This window comes from Mesocricetus auratus, unplaced genomic scaffold (assembly GCF_017639785.1).
Source record: "Mesocricetus auratus isolate SY011 unplaced genomic scaffold, BCM_Maur_2.0 Super-Scaffold_100676, whole genome shotgun sequence".
In the NCBI taxonomy this organism is placed as follows: Eukaryota; Metazoa; Chordata; class Mammalia; order Rodentia; family Cricetidae; genus Mesocricetus; species Mesocricetus auratus.
In genome coordinates this window covers 90,480,119-90,507,259 of record NW_024429266.1, presented here as the reverse complement: position 1 = coordinate 90,507,259, position 27,141 = coordinate 90,480,119, and the positions used below count along the sequence as shown (strand labels likewise).

At 42.9% G+C, this 27,141-nt stretch overlaps 1 protein-coding gene and 1 long non-coding RNA gene across 4 annotated transcripts in view; one reads left to right on the top strand and one right to left on the bottom strand.

Moving 5' to 3' along the window:
* Positions 1-542: 542 nt before the first annotated feature.
* LOC110342234 lies at positions 543-1,858 on the bottom strand. Its single transcript, XR_002384261.2, has 2 exons — positions 1,420-1,858; positions 543-1,138 (listed from the first exon to the last, which is right to left on the bottom strand). It is a non-coding gene; the product is annotated as an uncharacterized LOC110342234 (long non-coding RNA).
* An 859-nt stretch (positions 1,859-2,717) lies between these two features.
* Fbxo11 (F-box protein 11) overlaps positions 2,718-27,141 on the top strand; it is a 70,453-nt gene continuing 46,029 nt past the window's right edge. The window contains exon 1 of one of the 3 annotated variants that reach the window (XM_040738939.1): positions 2,718-3,065. In XM_040738939.1, coding sequence (XP_040594873.1) covers positions 2,807-3,065 — 259 coding nt within the window. In that variant the 5' untranslated portion in view covers positions 2,718-2,806. Of the gene's footprint in view, positions 3,066-3,399; positions 3,420-27,141 lie in introns of those variants that run through there. The other 2 variants (XM_040738938.1, XM_040738940.1) reach the window with 2 other exon arrangements.

The window sequence follows — 27,141 nt, the reverse complement described above, 5'->3', positions numbered from 1 at the left end:
CAGGACAACCTCTAAAGCAATACAGAGAAACCCTGTCTCAAAAAACAACAACAAAAACAAACAAACAAACAAAAAAACAAACAAGAAAGAACTTGGGTCCTCTGGAAGAGCAGTCAGTGCTCTCAAAGGATGAGACATCTTTCTAGCTCCTCAAGATCTTTTTCTTTCTTTCTTTTTTTTTTTTTTTTGAGATAGGGTTTCTCTGTATTGTTTTGGAGGCTGTCCTGGAACTTGCCACCAACACCCGGCCTTCTCAAGATGTTTTTCAAACAACTGTCTTACATAGTTTTTGCTTTTCTTTTTGGAGACAGGGTTTCTCTGTAACAGTTCTGGCTGTTCTGGAACTATGTAGATCAGGCTGGCCTCTAACTCATAGAGATCTGTCTGCCTCTGCTTCCCAAGTGCTGGGACTAAATGCATGCACCACCACCGCCCGGACACATTTAGGTTTTGAAAAGATTATGTACACGAGTCTCCATTTTCTTGACTAAAAAGTGGGCATCTCAAAAATCACATGCTCAAAAAAAAACCCAACAATTGTATATTATCTGATAAAGTTTTATTTAAATAGGAGAGATGTCTGATATCCAGAAAGGTGATTTGCCTAGAATCACATAAGAAATCGGGGGCAGCCGGGTGGTGCTGGCGCACACCTGTAATCCCAGCACTCTGGAGGCAGAGGCAGGTGACTCTCTGTGAGTTGGAGACCAGCCTGGTCTACAGCCTCCAAAGCCACAGAGAAACCCTGTCTCGAAAAACCAAACCAAACCAAACCAAAAGATGGGGCTCACACAATACTATTTTATCTCTCTTCTTGTGTTTCTCTCAGAATTCACTCTTCTCCCCCCTCCGTCTTGGTTTTACTAAGCTTTGTATTGTCTTATCTATCTTGAGCCTAGAAAGCAATCAATGGAATTCAAGTAGGAAATCACTGAAAGGTCTCGAAAATAAGGGAATCCAGAGGCAAACTACTAGCTATGCCATAATGAGTAAATAGTGAGAAGAGCACATTTTCAGCCATCACAACGGCAGCCAGGGAAGAGAAACCATTTCCTCGGGGAGAGATTATGCTAAGGGGACCAGATAGATACAAAAGATAATTCCTCCTGGGAGTTTCTCTTTTTTGAGAGCGTCGGACCTAAAGGAAAACAAACAAACAAACAATGAAATAGTCAATCACGTTCACAACCTCCACACAATTTCTCTTCCGGAACATTATGTAGACCACTTTTCCAAAAACCAAAAGCAAACTAAGTGTCCAAGCTCTTCAACACTCTGGTTTGGGTGACGAGAGACACTGGAGGCGCCTCCAAACTAAGCTCGGTCAAAGCCGATCTCCTAAGGTTTTGCAAATACCCCCAGCTGGGCTGAAGGGCACAGAGCCTGCAGCGCTCCCTACAGCTCAGAGTTAGAACCTACCGAGCACAGAAATCCCGAGTTAGCAAAGATCGACTCCCTCACTCCACTCTAAGAAAACCAGGTGAGGGCTGGGGTGGCGGGAGGCCGGAACGGCAAAATGCAGGATTAATCACTTCTCCTAATTACATCAGCAGCCCCCGCCCTTTCCTCCGTGCACCTCCTCTCCTAGAACCTTCGCTGCGCACTGGCGCCCCTTCGCTTACCCCCGGGCTCCATTATAGGCCCCGAAGCCTCCCCATTACCACCCGTCCTGCCACACTCCCCCCCTTCCCTCTCCCCTCGCCCTCCTCCTCCTCCTCCTCCTCCGCGGGGGGAAGGAGGAGGAAACCCGAGAGAGGAAACAGGGCGTTGGAGGAAGAAGGGGCTTCGCGATAAGAGAGGCGGCGCCATTGGCCCGCAGACTGTACGCGCGCCCCCCATTGGCCGCGTCCCGCAGGAATCCCCGCCCCTCCGTCCCCGCCCACCCGCCCCTCCCCCGCCGCCCCGCGGCCCTCCCCCCCACCCCCCGCGCCCCCCGGCCAGCCCCACGGCGGGGAGGGACCGACGAGGCCGGAGAGGAGGCTCCGGCGGTGTCCATGGCTCCTCCTGCCACGGAGCAGCGGCTGCGGCGGCGGCGGCGGCGCGGGGCTGAGGAGGAAAGGCTCCTTTAAGGAGGAGGACCGACGACGCCTCTTTCTGCCCCTGTCTCCTCCTCCCTTTACACTCATTTCCCCTTCGCTGAGGAGGGGGGGCGGAGGGGAGAGAGAGAGAGAGAGAGAAGGAGGCCGAAGAAAGAGAAAAATTCCTCCTCGCAGGGCGCTCTTTCAGGGGGTGTGGGGGGAGGAAGAGGAACGGAGGAGCCGGGCGCCCCCCGCGCGCTCCCGCCCCGCTCGCTCGCCCTCTCCGAGACCGCCCGCTCGCCCGCCCGCCCGCCCGCCCACTCCCCCCCGCCGCCGGAGACGCCGCTCGGGAGTCGGCGGGCCCGGCTCGTCTGCTCGGCCGCAGACGCCGCCGCCGCGCTTCGCCTCGGGCTCCCCAGGCGGACGGACGCCCTTTTCTTTCTTTCTCTCGCCCGGCCCGTCTTTCTCTCTTTCTCTCTCTCTCTCTCTGCGTCCCTCGCGGCCGCCCCGCCCGGCGGCCTCGGCCTTGCCCGTGCGCCAGGCCTGGCCGGCCGGCCTCGCTCGAGCTCCGGCTGCGCCCCCGGCCTCCCCGCGGACCCGGGGGCTCACGCCCGTCCCGGGCCCCCCGTCCCCTCGTCCCCGGCCGTCCTCCCTCACCTCCCCCCCACGCTCTTTCCCGCTCCCCACCCCCTCCTCCCCCCGTCTCCCCCGGCCCCCGGAGCTCGCGGTGCGTGTGCGCGTGAGTGCGTGTGTGTCCCTCCGCCAACGCCGCCACCTCAGCCCGGCAAATGAACTCCGTCCGAGCCGCCAACCGGAGACCCAGGCGAGTGTCGCGGCCGCGCCCGGTGCAGCAACAGCAGCAGCAGCCCCCGCAGCAGCCGCCGCCTCAGCCGCCCCAGCAGCAGCCGCAGCCGCAGCCGCCGCAGCCGCCCCAGCAACAGCCGCCGCCGCAGCAGCAGCCCCCGCCGCCGCCTCAGCAGCAGCCCCCGCCGCCGCCACCGCCGCCTCCGCCGCCGCCTCAGGAACGGAACAACGCCGGCGAGAGGGGTAAGGCCGCGCTCGGGGCCCGGCGGGCGGGAGGCCGTGCGGGGGCGGCGGCGGCGCGCCCGGGGTGGGAGACGGAGGCCGAGCGGAGGCGGGTCCCACCGTGCCGCAGTGTTCGCCCGGGCCCGGCCCGGCCCGGCCGGCAGGAAAAGCCGCGGCTGCGCGATTCGCCCGGGCTGCGGCTCAGGCCGCGCTTTGTTTGGTTTCGGGGCCGGCACCCTCCGTCCCCACCCCTCCTCGGGGCTTCCCGGCTGGCTCGCCCACCCCGCGGGAGGCTGTTGGCGGCCGGGGGCGGGCAGAGGGTGGGATTTCCCCCTTTCTGCCTGCTGGCTCGGTCTGGGCTCCCCCTTTCTCGTGGTAGGTGGTGAGGGGGGACGGCTGGCAGCGTGGGGCGGTGAGGCTGGCCGGGGAACTTGTTTTCCCCTCCGCCGTGGGCTCCCCCTCGCCCTGCCGGAGGGGGAGAGGGGCGCCCGAGTGGTCCGCGGCGCTGGCTAGGGAACTTGCGCCCCCCCTTCCCAGGTCACGGGGCCGGGGAGCAGCGGCTCCTTTCCCAACCCCAAGATGTTTGCTGCGCAGTTTGCCTTTAGTTACAGAGCCCCCGGGAAGGACCCGTTAGATCAATACCTTTAAATAAATAAATATAGGAGCCATCGGCCATTTCCAGCCCCCTCCCTCGTGTGCAGTGCAGTTACCCTTCCGCTGTGTCGTCCCCCTCACCTCTCCTCCCCACTACGCCTCGGTGCTCCCCTCTATCTCCTGGTGGGTTTGAGCACCCGTGTTAGAACCGGCCCCTTGGGATCGTGTGTGTGTGTGTGTGTGTGTGTGTGTGTGTGTGTGTGTGTGTGTGTGTGTGTGCGTGTGCGTGCGCATCTGTATGTAGGCTCGCGCGTGTGTTGTGACCAAGGCCTAGTGAAATGTGTCATTTGGACCCAACTGTGCCGCGCTGTCTGGTAACCACCATTGTCTAAGGGCTGAGGCTCCCCGGGGTTGGATTCCTGCTTTAGCAAAAAATAATGTTGGGTTTTGCCGGGATGATGTGGTCGTTTGGGGAGGTTGCCCCTTGATCTCCGAACATAACTAGTCTATTAACGAGCCGCTTGCAGTGGGTGTAAGTCAACACGGTATTTCGCGTATTGGTTGTTTGAAGGAGGAGACCTGTTAGGAGACATCTTGCGTGTTTTGGTTGGCGGATTAAGGTTAATTTTTCATGCGTTGCGTTGGTTGTCACACCTCCTTTGATTAAGGAGACTGCGTTTAAATGTATTTTTTTAGGTTGTACATTCTTTCCTTAAATGTTTCATTGTAGTTGATCAAAATATTTATCAGGTGAAGGAAATTGTTAGTTTGAAAAACAGTTTAAAAGGTTTGCTTTAGTCACTGTTACAATAGTCTGGGAAAGCATTTTGCTGTATATTGTTTGAGAGACGGGAATGTTTCCAGGCAGCTCGAGGTCTTTTGCAACATGGTTGGTAGAAATGTTTTAGCAATTCTTTGATACGTTTACCAATTTTTGACAAATTAAAAAAATGTATCTCATCGTTCGTTCGTTACCTTTCACTTAAATATACCAGAGTTGTGCAGTGTTCCTCAAATAATTATCAGGTCCTCTAGAATTGACACTAGGGAAAACAAGCAAAATTGAAACGTTAAGTGTTCAATGTTAAGGATTCTGCCGTTGCAGTGAGCCTTTTAAAGATGTCCTGAACTGTTAATAACAGAGCACTGAAAGTGTCAGTCCATTCCCATTGTGTATTTTAAAATGTTTATTCTGCATTCCCGTCTCACCACTGTTCTGGTTTCTAATCTAGTTGAGATAGACCCTGGGCATTTTCTTCGTTTATTTTAAATTATTAGTTACCAAAGTCTAGTCCTACCTCCTGCATCTTGGTCATTAATGGTCACATGCCAGAGTGTCAGTTTTCTCTTTATTGTTAAAAAACTGACAGAGATGTTCTTGAATCGTGGTTTCATTATGTACTTAACCAAATAGTAAGTGAAGTGCACTCTGGGGTTGTTGCTGTGTTGTAGGAACTGTTGTGGAGGTTCAGTATTGGCACGGAGAGGGGAGAATGGTGTGAGTCTTTCAACCGGCAAATAGATGGCCTCAGAATGAATAAAACATGAAGATGAATTAAGACTAAGATAATGAACATTTTCCTATGCTTGTGCAAAAATAATATCATTCTTTGAAAGATTAGCATTTTTATTATATTTTTAAATGTACTTAAAAGTTTTAGGGAGTATACAGAGTATTTCTAGCTTAATATTCTGTTAATACTAGTTTAGGAATATGCTGTAATTAATAATTTTATAAGGGGGCCAGAAAGATGGTTCCGTGGGTAAAAGAGCTTGTGGTCAAGCCTGATGACCTGAGAGTTCCATACTGAGACCCACATGATGGAAGCAGAGGACCAACTCCTTAGGTGATTTTCTGACCTTATTACATCAGCATATACATACACACATTAAATAAACGAATAATAAAATTTAAATTATCTATAGGGAATGAAGGAGCCAAAGCTAATGTGTTTGTTTGTTTGTTTTTTAAGTCTTGGTGAATATTTAATTTAACATTAGTCTTGGTTAGAGTTACACAATTGTGGTTCAGGTAGTAAATCAAGTGAGAGTCACAACTTTTAGTGCAGTCTGTATAAAATTAACTTCATATGAAGATTACTGTGAGCTTTTTAGTTGCAATATAGTAACAAACAAAATCTGTCAGATTGTTTTTTAGTTGCTTTTTATCCACAAGTAAACTAGAATAAAAATTCTTGGGAGTGCTATTAAGTATGTGTCTACAAATATGTGTATTTGTCTGTTCTGTACACACAGGCACATTTTCTCTTGTTTGAAGTGCAGTAGAAACTTAGGTGGGATCTTAGCAGGATTCTGTGCCACTTACTGGAGGATTTCTAATAGGTCCTTGAGAAGGAGCCAACATGCTTCTTGGGAAGTTGTCATGCAATATGAAATGGTCTACAATTTAAAACTGTACACTAGCACAGGCTATTTGTTTTAGCCTGAAAGTTTATAGTTTGGGATTTCACATACTACTAAAAACTAGAAGAAAGTTTGTGTTCCATGTAGTAGTCACAGGTGGATAATATATCCTATGATTTAATGAAGTTGGAAAACATTTGGGGTTGGGTTTCGTTTGGTTGGTTTGCTATATATTTTACTAGTTTACTTATTTGGAGACAGGGCCTCCTTGGTAGCTCTGACAGGCTAGAACTCACTACATAGACCAGGCTGGCCTCCTGGCCACTTCCCACTGCCTCCCAAAGTTCTGGGATTAAAGGCGTGCAACACCATGGTAGGCTTCATATTACATTTTTAATTTGAATATTTGTGGGTACTCTGTTTTAGTACATGAATGTCATGTTCAAACCAGGGTAAGCATCAGAAAAACATCTCTCTCCTTGAATATAATTTCTTTCTGATTAAAAACAGTCCTTTCTTCAAGCTTCTTTGAGATACATAGTACATTATTGTTTTTGTAGTCAGCCTGCTATGACAGTACAGCACCAGTGCTCAGTTCTCTTTTTTCACTGTAACGTGGATTATTGTTTTTGTAGTCAGCCTGCTATGACAGTACAGCACCAGTGCTCAGTTCTCTTTTTTCACTGTAACGTGGTGCTGACACACTTTCCTCATCCTTCCTCCAGTTCTCCTGGTGTCACTGATTCTGCATCAGTGAGGTCAACTTTTGAAACTCCATATATCCATTTGTCGTTCTGTGCTTGGCCTGTTTCACTTAACATCATGACATATGTCACCACCTTTCTCCCTGAAAAATGTGTGTGCACATGTATGTATGTACATGCTTATTCTTCATCAGTTGATGGTTCTTGAGTTGTTTGCATGTCCTGACTCCTAAGGTAAATGAGGCAGTGTAGGTTTTCATACTGAATTCATTTCGTTTGTTTATGCATGCATGTTTGCTCTAAAATTCTAAAATGAGCTAGCTTTTGCAACCTGTCTCACAGAGTTCATCCCCTTTATTCTTAGAACCTATTTTTACCTTTTCTAGAAATATAGGGAACACAGATCTGTAGATGTGCTATAATATTCTAACTAGTAGTTTTTAAAAATTTTTTTATTTAATAAAATTTCTCTGTGGGGTGTGTGTGTGTGTCTGTGTGTCTGAAATATGGATTAGGTACAGAAGAGGGTGTCAGATCCCCAGTAGTAGGTACAGGTATATGGGTGCTGGGAATAGAACTTGGGTCCTAAGGAATATCAAGTGTCATCTCTCTAGCCCTTATTTTTTTAAAACACTGTCTCACTATATAGCCCTGGGTGGACTGGAACGCAAAGATATCTGCCTGCCTCGAGGATGTACACCACCATGCTCAGTTTCTTAGTTATTTTTCTGTTGCTATGGTAATGCATCATGACCAAGGCAACTTAGAGTTTATTTGGGGGCTTATAGTTTCAAAGGTCTAAGAGTCCATGAAAATCATGATGGGTAATATTGTAGTAGCTGAGCACTTATATCTTGTTCTATAAGCATCAGGCAGAGAAAACTAACTTGGAATGGTGTGGGCTTTTGAAATCTCAAAACCCCCATGGCATACTTCCTCCAACAAGGCCACTAATCCTTTCCAGACAGTTCCACCAACTGGGGACTAAGCATTGAAACATGAGCCTTTAATGCCAGCACTCAGCAGGCCGAGGCGGGCTGATCTCAGGGTTCCAGGACAGGCAGGGTTATATAGTGAAACACCCTGTCTTTAAAACAAAAGGAGGAAGGAAAACAACCAGCCTGTGGGTTATTTCAGTGTAAGAGTTCTTGACTTCCTGTTTCTCTGTCACTAATAAGGTACTCTTTATTTTGTATAAATCCTCTTGTAGCTATCTCTGAAGAATTCTAATTTTTACTTTCCATTTCACTTTTGTTAGCTTGAATTACATTCTCCCAAATAACTCAGATTAGTGTGTGAGACTGGTGACAAGGTAGTACTCTTCAAATTGTATTTGTTGTACATTGAAAACAAAATTAGAAGCATAAAATATAGGGACGTGACAGATAAGCAGTGTAGTGTGAAAAACTTAGCTGTTCTAAGGTGAGCACTTGAACTAGACAAGAGTAAGAGTGAAAGATGCAGAGTACCTATGATATGTACATATGATAATCGCTCAGTAATGGCAACTCTTTGACATATTTTTAAAAAGAGGACATTCTGATCAGTTGTGTACAAACTTAAATGCAAGAAAATAAGTGCCCATGAGACTTTAAAGATTTCGGTAGATCCAAAAGTTTTGATCTAGATGGTTTGGCATAAACTGAGCAACACTGATTTTTTTTTTAAGCTATTCTTTTTAAAATAGATTTATTTATCTTACAAGTGTTTTGCCTACATGTATGTAGTATGTGCACTGTATGCATTCTTGGTGCCCGTGAAAGTCAGAAGAGGGCATTGAGACTCCTGAAACTCAAGTGACAGATGGTTGTGAGCCACTGTGTGGGTGCTGGGAATGGAACCTGGGTCCTCTGCTAGATCAGGAAGTGCTTTTAACTGCTAAGCTGTCTCTTCAGCCCCATTGACACCTTTTTTTAAAAATTGTAAATAAGTAATCTTAAAATAGTGAATTGAAAAAAAATAAAATAGTGAATCGAGTTTTAGATATATTTTTTGTTATATGGAGATGAGTGCATGCAGGTGTGTGCACACAGGTACAGGCCCCAGGCCAGTGGCGTTGGGTCCCTTGGAGGTGGAGTTAACAGCTGATTGTAAACCTCCAGACATTGCACTTGAGTCCTCAGGGAGAGCAGCCAGTGCTCTTAACCACTGAGCCATCTCTCCAGGCCCTGGTTGTTTTGTCTGTTGTTTTTAATAGGAAACAAGCAATAGGTATTGAACAGTAAACATTAATTTTCTGCTGTGCACTAATCTGCAGACACTTTCTTAATACAAGTCTGGAAAGTACATTTCGTTATTCATTTTTCAGCAAAACAACAGGAATTACAATTTCCATGCGTAGGAAATAGCAAAAAAAGGAATTTCTAAGTTGATTTACATCACTGACTCCGTATAAAGGGAAATGCCCAGAACATGTTGGTTGGATGCCTGCATCATGTCAAAGAAGGATTAGCCTAGTCCTTGCAGCAGCACATCTGCCCTTTACCTAATCTCCAGGTTTTGGAGGTGGGTATGTTTGTTTCGTACCAATAATGAGTCACATGTCTTCACGTGTTCCGAATAACCTGATGATTTTGCTTCACTTGTAGAATAGTTAGTAAGATGCTGTTCTGATTGGCCAGCATGGCTTTTTTCTATCTATGTTGACAACACTAGCAATTATTGTACAAAGAAGGGTCGATTTCCTCTGAATTACACATAATTTAAGAGTAAAGGATTTCAAGTCATTTATTTAGCTCATGGTTGCAGGTGGAATATTTCAGGAGGGGAAAATGTGAGTTAAATAATGGTGTTCAACAATAATTGTAACCAGTTTATGAACTGAGTATGCTTTCCTTACCAGAGCATTTTTGTTTTGCTTTACTTTCAAGTAGATACTAATAGTGTTTGTCATTTTAAAACACCCTAAATGAGATATGGTAAAGCAAGTGTAGGTTCTGTGTGAGTATTGCTTACTTCCCCTGTTTCTAAAGCTTCACTTTCAGACGGTCTGCTCGTCTAACATGCAGCACATTGAAAAGTTAACTAAAAAGGGTAAAGGAAAAATTACTAAGAGTTCTCCTATTTGATGACTAAACATTAAAAACTGTCACTACTTCTGTATCATGAGAAAAGGAGGGTTGTTTAAGTTTTTTTTCTTGAGTTTTATGAGGAAGATTATAGGGCTTTTTCTTTATTTTGTATGTGTGTGAAAGTTTTGCCTGGATGTATGTGTGTATGTGCGCCTTGTGTGTGCCTATGAATGATTGTGAGCCACATGTGGGTGTTGGGAAATTAACTCAGGTCCTCTGCAAGAACAGCAAGTGCTCTTAACTACTAATTAGCCATCTCTCTAACCCAGATTACAGTTTTTTTTTTCAAGTGTAAAAATTTGAAGGGTAGAACTAGTTTCACTGTTTCCTGATTGAACAACACTATTTTCCAAATGACCAAGTTGGATTGTGACAGAATCTATGTTGAAGGTTTTTCTGTGATCTGGAATTAACTGGCCACCAATGTGGGTTCCTTTAGTACCTTAATATTTTGTACCCATAATATATGACATAGTGCATACATATAGGAGCATGTTGTTTCTAAGAATCTATAATCTGGGACTGGAGAGATGGCTCAGCAGCTAAGAGCTCTAACTGCTTTTCCAAAGGACCTGAGTTCAATTTCTAGCACTCGTGTGCATGTGTGTGCTCGTGCTAAGAAAGATGAAAGACTTCTGAAATGAATTTTTAACAGTGATTTTATAATATAAGAAATAGTGTAAACATTTGTTTCTTCTTTTACATGATCTACATATATTACTATATTAAGGTAGCCATTGAATTAACTCACAGTTGTGTGTGAATGACTGATAATGCTCTGAAGGCTTTTTACATTAAAGAACTTTGAGTAATGTGTGCTTTAATATTTTAGGCCAGGTTAAAGCAGAAAGTGAAATTCAGTGATTGAAGGTGATTGGAGGGAGAGTGGAGAAGTCTTGCAGGCACATCCTATGCTTTTCTGCTACACTCTGACTTCAGTTTTCTTAAGGTTTCCCTCTTTGAAACTGATTTTTAAGGATTGGGATAGAGGGAAGTAGATTTGGAATAGGTTGTAGTGGAAGTACATATATAGATGAGTCATATGAATTTATTTTATTTTATGTGCATTGATGTTTTGCCTGCAAATATATTTGTGTGAGGGTGTCAGATCCCCTGGAACTGGAGTTACAGACAGCTGTGAGCTGACATGTGGGTGCTGGGAATTGAACCTGGGTTCTCTGGGAGAGCAGTCAGTGCTCTTAACTGCTGAGCCATCTCCCCAGCCCCATAGAGTCTCACTCTTTCTCTCTCTCTCTCTCTCTCTCTCTCTCTCTCTCTTCTCTCTCTCTCTCTCTCTCTCTCTCTCTCTCTCTCTCACACACACACACACACACACAGAGAGAGAGAGAGAGAGAGAGAGAGAGAGAGAGAGAGAGAGAGAGAGAGAGAGAGAGAGAGAGAGAGAGAATGATTTTATTGTGCCAGGCGGTGGTGCCACACACCTTTTTATCATAGCATTCAGGAGGCAGAGGCAGACCAATCTCTGACAAGGTCAGCCTGGTCGACAGAGCTAGTTCCAGGACAGCCAGGGCTACACAGAGAAACCCTGTCTCAAAAAAACAAGCAATGCCCACAAAACAAAACAAAAAACAGACTTGTAATCAAAGTATGTTAAGGGCACAGATAGTTTCCAGTTTGATGTCTTTTGACAAGTGTGTGACTGATAACATCTACATGAAATAAACAAACCTTACTGGCATTCTAGAAGTCCCCTTTAAGGGTCCCTCTTCTAATTCCTTGAATTAGTTGTACATGTTTTTAACATAATGTGAATAAAATCAACCTGTGTCTACTCCTGTGTTCCTTGCTACGTGCCTCTAGTATTTGTGGGCTTCATTCATCCATGTTAGTGGCTTGTATGTAGCATTAGCTTGTTCATTCTTATTTATTATGTTGTTTAAATGTGCTTCAACATATCCATTCTACAGTTGAACATAGAGACATAGAAAGTGTTTGTGCTTAGATGTCAGTGAACATTATTATGTTATCATTTAGTATACACACATCCACAATCCTTTTGAGTTTTGTGTCAACATTGATTGTTGCATTTTCCCAGAGAGATTTACAAGAAATGGAAGATAGGACAGTTTGAAGACAAATGAACCTGGCTTCTCATGATGATATCACAAAAACTCCACCATTTCGATATGAGACTAACAGTCCAAGAATACAGTGGAGGAGAAGGCTATGTCCTCCGTTTTCATTTTTGCAGGTAGAGACACATCGGTATGGAAATAGCTGGGTTATGCCGGAGACACTACTATAACTTTGGTGCTTGCTCCCCGACCCCTTCTGTTTGTGTTGTGTTGTTTTGTTTTGTAAGATAGGGTTTCTCTGTGTAACAGTCCTTGCTTGAATTAAAAGATTTACCTGCGTCTGACTTCTGGGATTAAAGGTATGGGCTACCACTAACCAAACAGCTTTAATAATAATAATAATGATAATTTATTTAATTTTATTTTAAGTGCATTGGTGTGAAGGTGTCAGATCCCTGAAACTGGAGTTTCAGACAGTTGTGAGCTGCCATGTAGGCACTGGGAATTGAACCTGAGTCTTCTGGAAGAGAAGCCAGTGTTGTTAAGCGCAGAGCTCTCTTCTCTCCGGGCCCCCAAACTGCCTTTTTTCCCCTCTCATACATTACATCCTCTCCCTCCATTCTTCTTGTCCCTCCCCAAGATCCATTGTTCCTATTTCCCTTCAAAAGGAAAAAAAAAAGGTTCCCAAGCATAGGCAAGGGAGTCAGAGATACACCCCCCACCCCCACCCCCGTCAGGAGTCCCTCGAGAACGTCAAGCCACACAACCCTGAGGTGTATGCAGAGGACCTAGCTCATACCATACAGGGTGTTTGTCGCAGCAGTCTCTGTGAACCCTGCTTAGTTGATTCTGTGGGCCATATTCTCATGGCACCCTCCATCCTGATGGCTCCTACAATCCTTCCTCCCGCTCTTCTGTGGGGTTCCCCTGATTCTGCCTAGTGTTTGGCTGTGGGTCTCTGCATCTGCTCCCATCAGCTGCAGGAGGAATCCTCTCTGACAATTTATAGCAGAGTATGCAGAGTATCGTTAGAAATCATTTCTTTGACTTTTTTTTTTTTTTTTTTTGCCAGTCATGTTTGGTTTATCTCTGGGCTGTCCTGCCTCTGGTCGAGGCAGTGTTAGGTGTGGGTTCCCATGCAGTCCTGGCTGGCTGGCTGGCTGGCTGGCTGGCTGGCTGGCTGGCTGGTTTCCTTCCTTCCTTCCTTCCTTCCTTCCTTCCTTCCTTCCTTCCTTCCTTCCTTCCTTCCTTCCTTCCTTTCTTTCCTCTAAGCATCAGGGATCCCTTAATGAAACCTGGTTTAGCCATGAATTCTTGATCAAGCAATCCTACTTCAGCCTCTAAGTAGCTGGGATTTGACATTTATGCACATACCACTGTTCCTGCTGTGTGTGTGAGTGTGCATGCACACATAATGCATGCACATGCATTTTTGTGTGTGAATGTGGGCTCATGTATGCCATAGCAAATGTGTGGAGGTCAGAGGATATTCGCCTTGCACCTTGTCTTTTTTTTTGTTGTTGGTTTTCCTAATTGAACACACCAGCCGACCTGAAGCTTCAGGGATTGGCTTGTATCCACCCCCATTTTCCTATAGGAATGCTGAGACTACAGATCCTCAGGGTACTTGTCCAGCTTTCATACAGGTTCTGGGAATTGTAACTCAGACCTGGAGGCTTTTACCCACTAAGCTGTCCTTCTAACCCGTGAGAACTGTACTGTCAGTACCTCAAAGTTTACCTATGAGTGCCTGAAATCCCATCTACTTAGGAGACTGAGGCAGAAGGGTTATAAATTTAAGGTCAGCCTGGGCAATCTGGTAGTTTTTATCTGAAAATAAGACTTTGGAAAGATAATTGAAGGTGTATCTCGCTGGTTTTGAGTTCAATTCCCAGTACTGTTTTCCCCTCTCCCCCCAAAATTTTTACCTACAAAAGTAAACAAACTTCATGTTCTACTCATAAATTATAGGTTTAAGTGGTTGCAAGGAGAGCATCTTTTTATCTTTAGAAATTTTAAAATATTAAAGACTTTGACATGTGATTTTTGAGTATTCACTCCAACAGCTAATGCTACTGAAGTGGTTCTAAGTATTTTTGTTTCCACATTTAAGTTTGAAACCCGTTTCTAGATGCTTTTAAGCATCTAGTGTCTTACACTGGGCAGGTACCACATGTGGAGGCAGAAGGATTGAGTTCAAGACCAACCTGGGCACATAATTGAGTTCCAAACAAACTTGAACTATACAGTGAGAACCTACCCCCCCCCTCCCCAACACATCCCCCAGGGTATTCCTCAGTAGCTCTGGTTGGGAGCCTGGAATTCCTATAAAGAGCACTGTTTGGAATTCAAGAGTGCTGGGATTAAAAGCATGCTCCGTCATACCCAGCAGAGAAACATTTCTTCTGTAAATTGCTCTTTATTGTCTTAGAGTCTGTGTAACTAAGAATTAGAAAACCTGGGACTGCAGTAAGACTTAGCAGTTAGGAACCCTGACTGCTCTTCCCGAGGCCCTGGGTTTGGTTCTCGGCACTCACAATGGTTTACAGCCATCTGTAATTCCAGTTCTAGGGGTCAGACCCCCTACTGGGTCCTCTGTGGGCACCAGACATACACAGTGTGCAAAGACATGCATGCAACCAAAAGCCATGTACACATAAAATACATAAATCTTAATTCTCTTTTAAAGATTTGTAAACTTGTTTTTGAGACAGGGTTGCACTGTGTAGCCCTAGGTATCCTGGAACTCCCTCTGTAGACCAGACTGGTCTCGAACTCAGTCTCGAATTCTGGCTGCCCTTCCCTTCCTAGTGGTGGGATTAAAGGTGTGCACCATCACTGCCTGGTTGAAAATTTTAAACTTTAACCGAAAATTTGAGGCATATTTTGCTGCTTTTCTAGTCCTTGACCTTATCATTCCTGACATATAGGAAAAAGATGAAAATCAGCATCCTTGGTAAGTTCTCAGTAAAAAAATCCAAGTGTCCCCTGAGAATGGCTACTTGCTTGAAATGGACCATATGGTAGTCGTACACACAGAAGGAACGACTCGGTACTTTAAGTCTACTTTTAGTATTTGCCAGGCCAGGCTGAGATCTTTCCTGTCCACAGGAGCAGTTTAGAGAAGATTGCTATCTTCCTTTCCAAACTTACCTTTTTTCCAGACAGGGTCTTGCCTTCTTTGTTTTGTTTGTTTAGCTGAGCTGTGTTTTGTAAGTGTTGCCTAAAAATATGGACATAAGAATCTACCCCCCCCCTTCTCCCTGCTTCTTTTTTACTTTTACTCTTTTTTTTCTTTTGGGAGGGCAGGTGGTGGTCTCATTTGTAGACCAGGCAGTTTCAGCCCTTGGAATTCTGGGATCACAGGCATGAATCATCATGCCCTGCTGAGAATTTCTTAATTAGGGTCTTTTTGAATAGGATGACTGAGACCTCTTAAAAATCTTCATGTAGTTTTTGAGTTACTAATATAAGTCAGTGGGGTTTGTATTTATTAGTTGTTATTATGTGTACATAATTCTTGCCTTTTGAAACTTAAGGTTGAGTTAAGAAGCTGGCTTTAAAATAAAATACAGGATCAAGATGGACTGTAAATAATGATACTGCTTTCACTGACTTTTTTTTTTTTTAACTTTTGAGATAGGGATTTACTGTGTAGCCCTGGCTGGCCAGGAACTCAGAGCTTTACCTTCCTCTGCTTCCCAAGTTCTGGGGTTGAAGGTGTATGCCATCTTTTTCTTCTGACAAGTAGAAAGCAATGTTCTCAATGTTTAGAATAGTAATTTATTGCCTATGTCAACCCGTGTTTTTCTGCTTAAATCAGATACATGTACATTTTCAAGTACAGTGACCAGTGTAGATGTGTGCTACTCTGTGTGTCTTCAGTTTTGTGTGTGGATTTGTTGGGATTCCTGCTGTGTAGTGATATTTTTGCCTTTTAATTGCCTTTGCCATATTTCAAAAAGGTTTTTAAAAATGATTTATTTCATGTGCATTCATATTTTGCTTGCATGTGTGAAGTTGTTGGGTTCCCTGAAACCAGAATTATGGGCAGTTATGTGCTACCATGTGGGTGCTGGGAATTGAACCCAGGTCCTCTGGAAGAGCAGCCAGTGCTCTTAACAGCTGAGCCATCTCCCCAGCCCCCCCCCCAAGTTCTTTTAACCTAACAAATTTTAGGGTTTTGTGTATGTGCATTGTTTGTTAAAAATTATACCAGCTAAGAAAATACCTATAGAATTGGGGTCATTAATTTTATTTTCTTGGTATTGTTCTATTTTACTATACTTTATTTGACCTCATCTAGGAATTAAAGGTAGGAAGATGAGATTAAGTTAAATTGTATGTTGCTGGAGTCCAAATATCTCCACTGCAGAGATAAAACAATACTTGGAAGGCTCCTCAAATATGAACTAGTAGTTATACTCCCAGGGGCCTTCATGGGGCTTTCAGGTTTCCCAGGAAACCTATACTCTATTTCTGAGTTATTGATGTGGAAGTTTATCCGGAATCTCTTAAGAGTTGAAAAACTAAATGTCAGGAGCTTGAACCAAAGCTGCTACATTCAAAACAAAACAAAAAAACTCTGGGTTTAGGGGACTAGAAAAATTCCACATAGCTGTTATAGACATGTTTTAACATAGAAACAGAAACTGAGAAATACGCATTCTTGCATTGATAAATGTCTGAAATGTTTTAATGAGAAACTTGGTGAGAAGTTATGATAGAGGTGGAATAGCTTGTTACGCTTCTACATTTATTTCTCAGGAGTATATATGTAACCTAAAGAGAAAGAACCTGTGTGACCTTGGTTTTGGCATCATAGCTATGACAGCAAAAGTGAAAGAAGTTGTGTAGTACTACATCAGATTAAAAGACTTCTTCCTGCATAGGCAGGAAACTGAGAGCAGCCTATGAATGGAGAAAGTATTTGCTTGCTTACCATTTATCTGATAGCCAGTTAGTTTCCAAAATACATGAAGTATTACTTGATAGCAGAAAAACTGTAACTCTATTAAAATTGGGCAAAGGACATAAGAGATTTCTCCAGAGAAGACATACATGCAAACTAGTTGGTGAAAAAAAGACAGTGTCTCTAGCCATCAGGGAAATACAAGTCAAAACTAAAATGCTTTCTTGCCTTTGCTATTGAAAACAACAGCAGCAAAAAAAGATGGGGCTGGGAAGGTGGCTCAGTGGGTTAAGAGTGCTTACTGCTCTAGCAGAGGACCCAACCTTTCTGTCACCCGTGTGACAACTAGACAGCTTGCCACTCTAGTTCCAGGTTATCCGATGTCCTCTTCTGACCTCTGGGGGTCCTGCATGCATGTGGTGCACATAAACTCATGTAAGCTCACATATGTACACATTAAAAAAGAAGATAGACAAGGCTAGGAGTGTAGCTCAGTGGTAGAGCACTTGCCTAGGGTGTGCAAGGCCCTGGATTCAGTCCTTAGCACCTCACTCCCTAGAAGACAGTGCATATTTGGGTGGGGTGGGGTGGGGGATGAGGGGTAGAGGACTGGAACCTTTGTAACCACTGTTCTTAGAATGTAAAATAGTACAGTCCTGTAGAAGATAACAGGCCGGAGGTTTCCAGAAAGTAGAACTAGTGTATTACCCAGAAATTCTACTTCCAGTTATTGTCCCAAAGAGGGTTGAAACTGGTACCTCCCCTCCTCTCTCATTGGGAGTTAAACGGAGAGTCTTGTACAGCAGGCAAGCACTTCCCAGTTGAGTTCTATTCTCAATCACAGGCACCCTCGGTATCTTGAAGAGATGCTGACCCTCTTGTGTTCATAGCGGTAATTACCCATAGTAAGATGTGAAAACAATCCACTTTTTATTGACAAATGAATGGATAAGCAATGTATACACACAAGCACACACACAATCTTTTAAAAAAGATACTATGCAGTATGCAATGACATTGATGTACTGTGAGGACATTGTGTTAAGCAAAATAAGCCAGTCACAAGAAGATAAGTGCTGCCTGATTTCATTCACATGAGCTATCTAAAATAGTTTCCTAGAATCAATGAGTCCCGGAATGAGAGCAGGTCAGTAGAGGTGTCAACAGACTCAAAGTGTCAGTTAAGCAATACTGCGTGCACTTGGCACAGGTGAAAACGACAGGCTCTATGTAGCTGGGTTTGTTCTGGAACTCGCATGTAGACTAGGCTGGCCTAGAACTCACAAAGATATTCTTGCCTCTATGCCTCCCAGGTGCTGAGATTAAAGCGTGTACCACCACACCTGGCAAATGTTTTTGATTATGATACAAAGTCACACTACTTGGTTAATTGTGTAATCTCAACATAATTCTTTTTAAATTAGAAAAGCTTAAACTTTGTATTTTTCAGCGTAGCTTTAAATACTAATTTATGAACAGCTTTGTTATTTATAACCACAGTAACTTTACAGTGACAGATGGCTAAAGTTAAAGATGAAATATTTGGGACTTTGAGCAGGCAACTCTTTCCAGAGTAAACTTGGTGAGTATAGCATACAAGTCTTTCTGTATCAGTTATATTATGATAGCAAATAAAAGGAAATTAAGTGTCTAAACTGAATGGTTGAAAGGGAAATATGTTTTTTGTTACAATAATTGGCTCCTCCTTTTCCTAGATACCAGTGGTATATAGATTGAAGGCTGTTTGTTTTTCATAAAACTGAGTTTGGCCCTAGAGAAATTAATGACTATTGGTTCATGAGGTTTTGAAACAGATTGATAAAAGAAGTTGTTTTGTCATCAGTTTAAACACACATACACACACACACCAGTGTGTGATGTGCCTACTAGAGCATGTATAAGGTGGTCAGAGAACAGCCTTGGGTGATGGTTCTTGTAGCCTTCTGCCTCATTTGAGACAGGGTTTCTTTTTCATCTCTGTGTACCAGGCCAGCTGGTTCCATAAGCTTCTATCAATTGTCCTGTGTCTGTCTGTCATCTTCCCTTAGGAGAACTGGGTACAGACTGACACTACAACATCTAGGTTTATGTGGATGCCGGGAATAGGAACAGAAGTCCTTGTTCTTGTTGCAGAGCAAGCACTTTTACCTGCTGAGCTGTCTCTGCAGCCCACCCCTCTACCTTTGGTTTGTGAGGAGACCTGATATCCTAGGGAATGAGTAACTGCTTTCAAACAATGAGGGCCTTTGAAATACAATTGTCAGTAGATTTTTTTTTTTTTTTTTTTTTTTTGGTTTTTCAAGATAGGGTTTTTTGGAGCCTGACCTGGAACTCGATCGGTAGACCAGGCTAGTCTGGAACTCATAGAGATCTGCTGCCTCTGCCTTCCGAGTTCTGGGATTAAAGGCATACACCACCAACACCTGGCATTAAATCTTTTTTTATTTACTTCTATTTCATGTGCTTTGCCTGCGTGTATGTCTGTATGTGTGTTGAATCTCTTGAACTGGAGTTACAGTTGTGAACTTCCCTGTGGGTGCTGGGACTTGAACCTGGGTCTTCTGAAAGAAAAGCCCATGCTTTTAACTGCTGAGCCGTCCCTCCAGCCCCCACTAGATTTTTAAAAATTGATTCATGTATTCAATTAGTTATATGACTGTCTTACAGGATTCTCAAAACCTAGACCAAGAGAAAACAAGCTCTTACCTATTATAGATATATTAGACACCTATCAAAGAAGTGAAAGATGTTTGTCTTAAAATAAAGGTTAATGAACTGAGAATAGCTCAGTGATAGATTATGTGCTTGCATGCTCAAGTGCTAGGTTTAATAATTAGTATCATTAAAACTTAAGTAGCTGGACATGGTGGAGCACACATGTGAATCTCTGCGAGTTCCAGGCTAGTCAGATGTACATAATGATACCCTGTCTGAGAAAAAAAAATTAAAGGCACTAAGAGTAGATTATAGGTAATAATTTATATAGGTATATACTTGATGTGTTTCTCTGAAATAGTGATTTTTTTTAGCAAAAAAATTAGTAAGAGAAACAAATTTAAATAAGAATTTAATGGAGCAGTTATATTTGTGTTTTGTCAGTTAAAGGAAACTTCTAAAAGTGGCTTTTCTCTGTGTATCCCAGGCTTTCCTGGGATTCACTGAGATCCACCTGCCTCTGCCTCCCAAGAGCTGGGATTAAAGACATGCACCAGCACTGCCCAAATGAACTTTGTGGACAAGCAAAAAAAAAAAAAAAAAAAGTAGACTGTTAGAAAAAGTATGTGGGGAGAACGAAGTTTAGCAAATATGGGCTAGAGAGAGCATGAGCGTGCATGCAGGCACAAACATGACATTATAGCAGTAAGTATGCAGAGTTTTGTGTGTGTGTGTGTGTGTGTGTGTGTGTGTGTGTGTGTGTTTTGACTGGGTGTATAGCTCTGTTACAGTGTGTGCTGAGCACCTACACAGCCCTGCCCTGGGCTTGATACCCAGCATCATGTCAAGTAGGCATGGTGGTACATACTTTAACACCAGTACTGCAGCCTTGGGAGAGGGAAGCAAGAGGACCCAAAGTTCAAAGTCAACCTCTGCTACACACTGAGTTCAAGGACACCCAGGAATACATAAGATCCTGTCTCAACAAAACAAAACAAAAGGTAGTCTCAGTTGGTTGCAGGGGTGAATGCCTCTGCTCTCAGCACTCAAACTAATGAAGGATTCCAAGTTTTTGATTTGAATGTTTATGATTGCTTTTCTTTTTTTAATAAAATATACAGGAATTAGTTTGTGATTTAAGTTTTGCTTTTTAGTTAAGATGTCTACAGTATTTATTTATTCCTTCATATCCATTACTCATGCTTTTTTTAAATATTTGCTGAGTAGTCTGTATAAATACACTGTATTTGAGTATTTTTCTGATACGTAAGTTTTTAATTTCTGCCTTTACTGAACTGTAGCGATTAACTGTAGTATCTTTGCATGCTTATGTTACAATTTCAGGAAACAGATTCATAAAATTAGGTCATTGGATCAAAAGGACCTGGGAGGCAGAGGCAGGCAGATACCAGTGAGTTCTAAGACAGCCAGGGCTACACAGAGAAACCTTGTCTGGAAAAAAAAGGGGGTTTGTATACTTTCTAAATCTCTTTAATGTAAACCTTTTCAACATGGTACTTGAAGTTCTAGCTATTGCCATACGACAACAAAGGGGGATCAAGGGGATACAAATTGGGAAGGAAGAGGTCAAACTTTCACTGTTTGCAGACGATATGATAGTTTACATCAATGACCCAAAGAACTCTACCAGGGAACTCTTACAGCTGATTAACACCTTCAGCAAAGTGGCAGGCTACAAGATCAACTCAAGAAAATCAGTAGCCCTACTATATACAGATGATAAAAGGGCTGAAAGAGAAATCAGAGAAACATCACCCTTTACAATTGCCACAAACAACATAAAATACCTTGGGGTAACGCTAACCAAACAAGTGAAAGACCTGTATCGTAAGAACTTTGAATCTTTAAAGAAAGAAATTAAAGAAGCCCTCAGAAAATGGAAAGATCTCCCATGCTCTTGGATAGGTAGGATCAATGTAGTAAAAATGGCAATCCTGCCAAAAGCAATCTACAGATTCAATGCAATCCCCATTAAAATCCCAGCACAGTTCTTCACAGACCTTGAAAGAACAATAATCAGTTTTGTATGGAAAAACAAAAGACCCAGGATAGCCAAAACAACCCTGTTCAACAAGGCAACGTCCGGAGGCATCACCATCCCTGACCTCAAGCTCTATTACAGAGCTATAGTCCTGAAAACAGCTTGGTATTGGCACAAAAATAGACCAATGGAATCGAATTGAAAACCCGGGTATTAACCCACACACGTACGAACATCTGATCTTTGACAAAGAAGCTAAAAATATACAATGGAATAAAGAAAGCATCTTCAACAAATGGTGCTGGCATAATTGGAGACTGGCATGTAGAAGAATGCGGATCGATCCATGTTTATCGCCATGCACAAAACTTAAGTCCAAATGGATCAAAGACCTCAACATAAATCCAGCCACACTGAACCTCTTAGAAGAGAAAGTGGGTGGTACCCTTGAACAAATTGGTACAGGAGACAGCTTCCTGAACATAACACCAGTAGCACAGACAGTGAGATCAACAATTAATAAATGGGACCTACTAAAACTGAGAAGCTTCTGTAAGGCAAAGGACACAGTCAGCAAGACAAAACGGCAGCCCACAGAATGGGAAAAAATATTCACTAATCCCACATCTGACAGAGGGTTGATCTCCAAAATTTACAAAGAACTCAAGAAGCAAGTCTCCAAAACACCAAAGGACCCTATTAAAAAGTGGGCTGCAGAACTAAATAGAGAGTTTTCAATAGAGGAGTCTAAAATGGCTGAGAGGCACTTGAGAAAGTGCTCAACATCCTTAGCCATCCGGGAAATACAAATCAAAACAACTCTGAGATACCATCTCACTCCTGTCAGAATGACTAAAATCAAAAACACCAATGACAATTTATGCTGGAGAGGATGTGGTGAAAGGGGGACACTCCTCCATTGCTGGTGGGAGTGCCAACTGGTTCAGCCACTTTGGAAATCAGTATGGAAATTCCTCAGAAAAATGGGAATAAACCTACCACAAGACCCAGCAACTCCACTCTTAGGCATATATCCAAAAGATGCCCATTCATACAACAAAGATGTCTGTTCCACTATGTTCATAGCAGCTTTATTTGTAATAGCCAGAACTTGGAAGCAACCTAGATGTCCCTCACCCGAAGAGTGGATAGAGAAAATGTGGTACATCTACACAATGGAGTACTATTCAGCAGAAAAAAATAACGGAATCATGAGATTCGCAGGCAAATGGATGACACTAGAAGAAACCATCCTGAGTGAGGTAACCCAGTCACAAAAAGAGAAACATGGCATGTACTCTCTCATATATGGATTTTAGACATAGATCTGGGGAGTGCCAGCCTACAATCCTATGGCCAGAGAGTCTGGGAAACAGAAACTTCATTTAGTGGCTGATCGAAGAACAGGCAGACACCCTTGGTTAAGTACTGAGCTGAACTCAAGAAAGCTAGTAACAGAGAGGAAGGACTGATGATCAAAGGGATTAAGACTGGGCTGGTTTAACCCCCAGAAACAGCTGACCAGACAAAGGTTAACTCTTGAATCCCAGGCATCAGCCTGGGAATCCAGCATGGGACTGATCAAGACCCCCTGAATGTGGGTGTCAGTGAGGAGGCCTAGGTAATCTATTGAGCCTTGGGCAGCAGATCAGTACCCATCCCAAGTATACACACGGACTTTGGACTCCCATAGAACAATGTGAGGTGCACTCTCACCCTGAACTCTTGGGGAAGGGTCTAGGCCCTGCCCTATATGAAATGACAGACTATGGACACCCCCATGGAGGGCCTCACCCTCCCTGGGGGAATGAGGGGATAACGTGGGGGGGGGGTTGGGGGGAGGTCACGGGAGGAGGGGAGGGAATTGGAGAGGGACCTGGAACTGACTTGTGAAGCAACCTCGTTTCTTATCTAAATTTAAACTGGAAAATAAAATATTAAAAAAAAGATTAAATACTATTGATTGAATGACCACATGAAATACTTAGGGAACAACTAGGTCTAAGGTGAGAGAAAGGGGATAAAGTAGATTTACGTGTTTTGGATTGGTTTAGTTTGGCTGGATCCTGGGTTTAAGATGATCCTTCTATTTCCACTTCCCAAATCCTGGAATTATAGGCACTACTTCTGGCAAGTAAATTTTGAAGAATGAGTAGAGGAAAGAGAAGAAGAACGATTAAAAACAACAGCAACAAAAAACCAACCCTCTGTGAGAGGATGCGTGTAAAATGCAGAGGTTGGGAGAGTTACCAATACACTCTTTGTTCTCTGCTCATCTCTTGGTTCACTTTATTGGTACTTTGTTGTCTTCAAACCAGAACCCACAATCTTCCATACATAGAACTGGTTTGCTTTCACAGGGTTCTTCCCTGGACAGACCCCTTATTTATACATTGTTCTTGAGTGAACCACAAAGATGGCTACTGATATTCTTTGGGCTCCTCTATAAGATATTTTAACTTGGTGACTGCCTCTGTATTCATCTTCTTTTATATGTTTTTAATAGCTACGAATATCAGAACTTCAGGTACTTACCCATTTGTGGGTCTATTATAAGTGGTACGTTATCAGTAAATATTTTGCAGTGTTTTATATAGTAAGATATTTTTTTCACTGTCTTGAGTATGCCCTCTTAGATAATCATAAAGGCCAGAGTTTTCTGAACTCAAAAATTTAAGATTTGTGAACTTTTGGAATTCTGATTTTTGGAGTAGCAGTGTTGGGTTGGTAACCCAGGTCGGTAGAAGTCAGAAAGGCATGGAGACTGTAGTGGTGCACACTTGTAATCCCAGAACCTGGTAGGTAGGTGGGGCAGGCGGAGCTGCATTCAGAGTCATCCTCAAGTAAATTTGATGCCAGCTAGTCCAAGACCTTGTCTCAAAAAGAACTTGAGGGTTGAGGGAGCCAGACTCTTATCCCAAGCATTTCAGATAAAGATTTCTGCCTGACCATGGTGGTAGGCTTTTAATCCCAACAGAGACAGGTGGATCTCTGTGAGTTTAAGGTCAGCCTGGTCTGTATAGAGTTTTCCAGGACTACACAAACACTGTCTCAACAAAACAAAACAAAAAACCCAAAATATTTCTAAGGAGTAATGCTGTTTGACAATTAAGTTTGCTAAATATACAACTGGAGTATGTTTTCCTTGTTTAAAAGTGTGTGTTGTCAATGCATGGACTTGTAACACACAATAGAAACTGTACAATTTATGTTAAGTGTGAAAAGAGATTTTTGGAAGCATTTATGTGTGTCCCAGTTATTTATCTTGACACATGGGAAAACAAGGAAGAAAATGTCTAAGAATGGTAACAACACTACTTAGAGCAGTAACAACAACCGTCATTTATTGGTCATTGTTTTAGGGGAGCACTAAATGCTCTTTAGTCTTGTGACAGTCCTCATTACACAGATAGTGACAGGGCAGAAGTCTAGAAAATGTAGAGATTAGAAACCGTGTCTTTGATTAAACACCTGGATGGACCGGGCCCTTAAGTGCTATGTTATACTGCACCAATGATGATGATCTCATGTAAAAGATCTAAAAATATTTCTAAGAAACGCAGCCAGGGCTCCACAGAGAAACCCTGTCTGGAAAAAGCAAGAGAGAGGGGAAGACAGTAATAAGTAATAAATTACATGCTTACTTTTTTAAAAATTCAGGATGTTTAAAAATTGAAAAATTGTAGCAATTTAACAAACCAAGGAAAACTATGCTTTGTTCTGGTAAAAGTAAATATCTAAAACATAGAAATAAGTAAAAGTGTGTCTACTAGAATCATGTTACTTTCATATTGTTACTTATTTTCCTACTATAAATGTACATGAGTATGTATTCTTTGAAAATGTTTTGTTTTTGAGGCAGACTTCTGTGTAGCCCTGGTTATCCTGGAACTCCCTGTGTAGACCAGGCTGTTGGGTATTAAAGCCACCATACCCAGCCAAAAATGGCTCTTGGTGGATGCATGATGCTTTACAAGTATATGGAAGCTTATCTAATCTCTACTAGACCTGTGAGTTACCATTTCCTGCATTGTGCTGTATATAGAGCAAAACCAAAAAAAATGGTGGTGTGAATTTCAGCTCTGAGAGTCTCTGTCTCTCCAAGAACAGTATTGACAAATGAAACAGTTGCAGTCTTTGGAACAATAACAGCTGGGCCTTTTTTCTCTGGAAATTATAAAAAAGGAGAATAAGAAAAAACCTTAATCTTCATTCTCAGTGAAGCTAAAGATGATTGTTAAAGACTATCAGAAGTGTCTGAGAAGGCAGAAGCTGTAAGCCTAAGTATATTTGCTGGAGGGGAGAGTTCACCTTGAAGTTACTCGTAATGAAAGAGTCAATGGCAGAAATGTCTGGTTTGTCTAAGAAGGAAGAGAGAATAGAGCAGTACAGAAGCACACACGGCCCCAGGTTCAGAAACAGCCGTTCCGTGGCTTGTACCATTTGCCTCCCACCCCTGCGGCCTGCCCTGCCCAGTCACTGGGAGCCAGTGTATTCTGTATCAAAAACAAAAGAAGTGGTCATGGCAGCATAAATTTACCAGAGCACAAAAGGACACATTAGTAAAGTGTTCTTACAGAGAGAGAGAGACAGAGACAGAGAGAGAGACTCTGTGTGTCTGGATGCCTTTGCCTCACAAGAGCTAGGATTATAGGTGTACACAGCTGCTGCACTTGGTTTGCTTTTGAGTTGGAAGTGCTGTAAGAAGTTCTGCCAAAGATGATCCAAAGTCAGGAACATAAGAACTCAGGAAAAAGATGATAAACCAACAAGAAATGGAGTGTGAATTGAGAAACTTAGAAAAGAACTTGAAAAGACAAAAATCCTCTCACATGGAATTAGAAAGAGGAGATAGCCTTGAAAAGCAGTAAAGAGATAAGCAGATAAAAATAAGAGAAACTAGGCTTAGTGGCGCATGCTTACATGCTTGTTACACAGAGAAATCCTGTTTGGAAAAACAACAAAACATACAGGAAGGGTACTGTAGGAACTAAAGATTTTCATATCCAATCACACTGTTCTTGAAGTAACAAACAGCTCAAAGAACACTGTTTTGTTTTTGTTTTTGGTTTTTGGTTTTTTGGTTTTTTTTTTTTGGTTTTTCGAGACAGGGTTTCTCGTTTGTTTGTTTTTTTTTTTTAAAGACAGGATTTTTCTGTGTAGCCCTTGGCTGTCCTGGAACTCACTCTGTAAACCAGGCTGGCCTCAAACTCACAGAGAATCTGCCTGCCTCTGCCCCCCAACTGTGTGTGCCAAGAACACTGTATGAACCCTCAGCGGTAGACATTTGGGAGCAGCTTTGGTGGTGAGTATTGAATGTAGATACATTCCTAAGGACTCAGAAATACACAGATAGCAGAACAGTGCTATCCACAGCCATATATAATCCTGAAGGTGACTCATCTTGTCAGAACATGATGTTGATGTTATGTAACTCAGTAAGAGAGAAATGATACAAGTTGTAAATCTACGCCTGTAATCCTAGCTACTCTGAAGTCTAGAGCAAGAGGGTCCTAAATTCAAGGCCTGCCCATATCACAGAGAAAGAAGACAGAATATTTTCATTGGCTTGTCAGAATAATAACCAAAAGAATAAAGATCACAAATTAAGTAATAAATTCAGTCAGTGGAATTATAAGCATACAAAAGAACATTACACCAATACCACAATTAAATGTTAATTAGACCGGTGGATGTCTGGGGGAACATCCTAGTTTAACATTGTCCTTATGATGTAACTGGTAAATAGAGAAATGTAG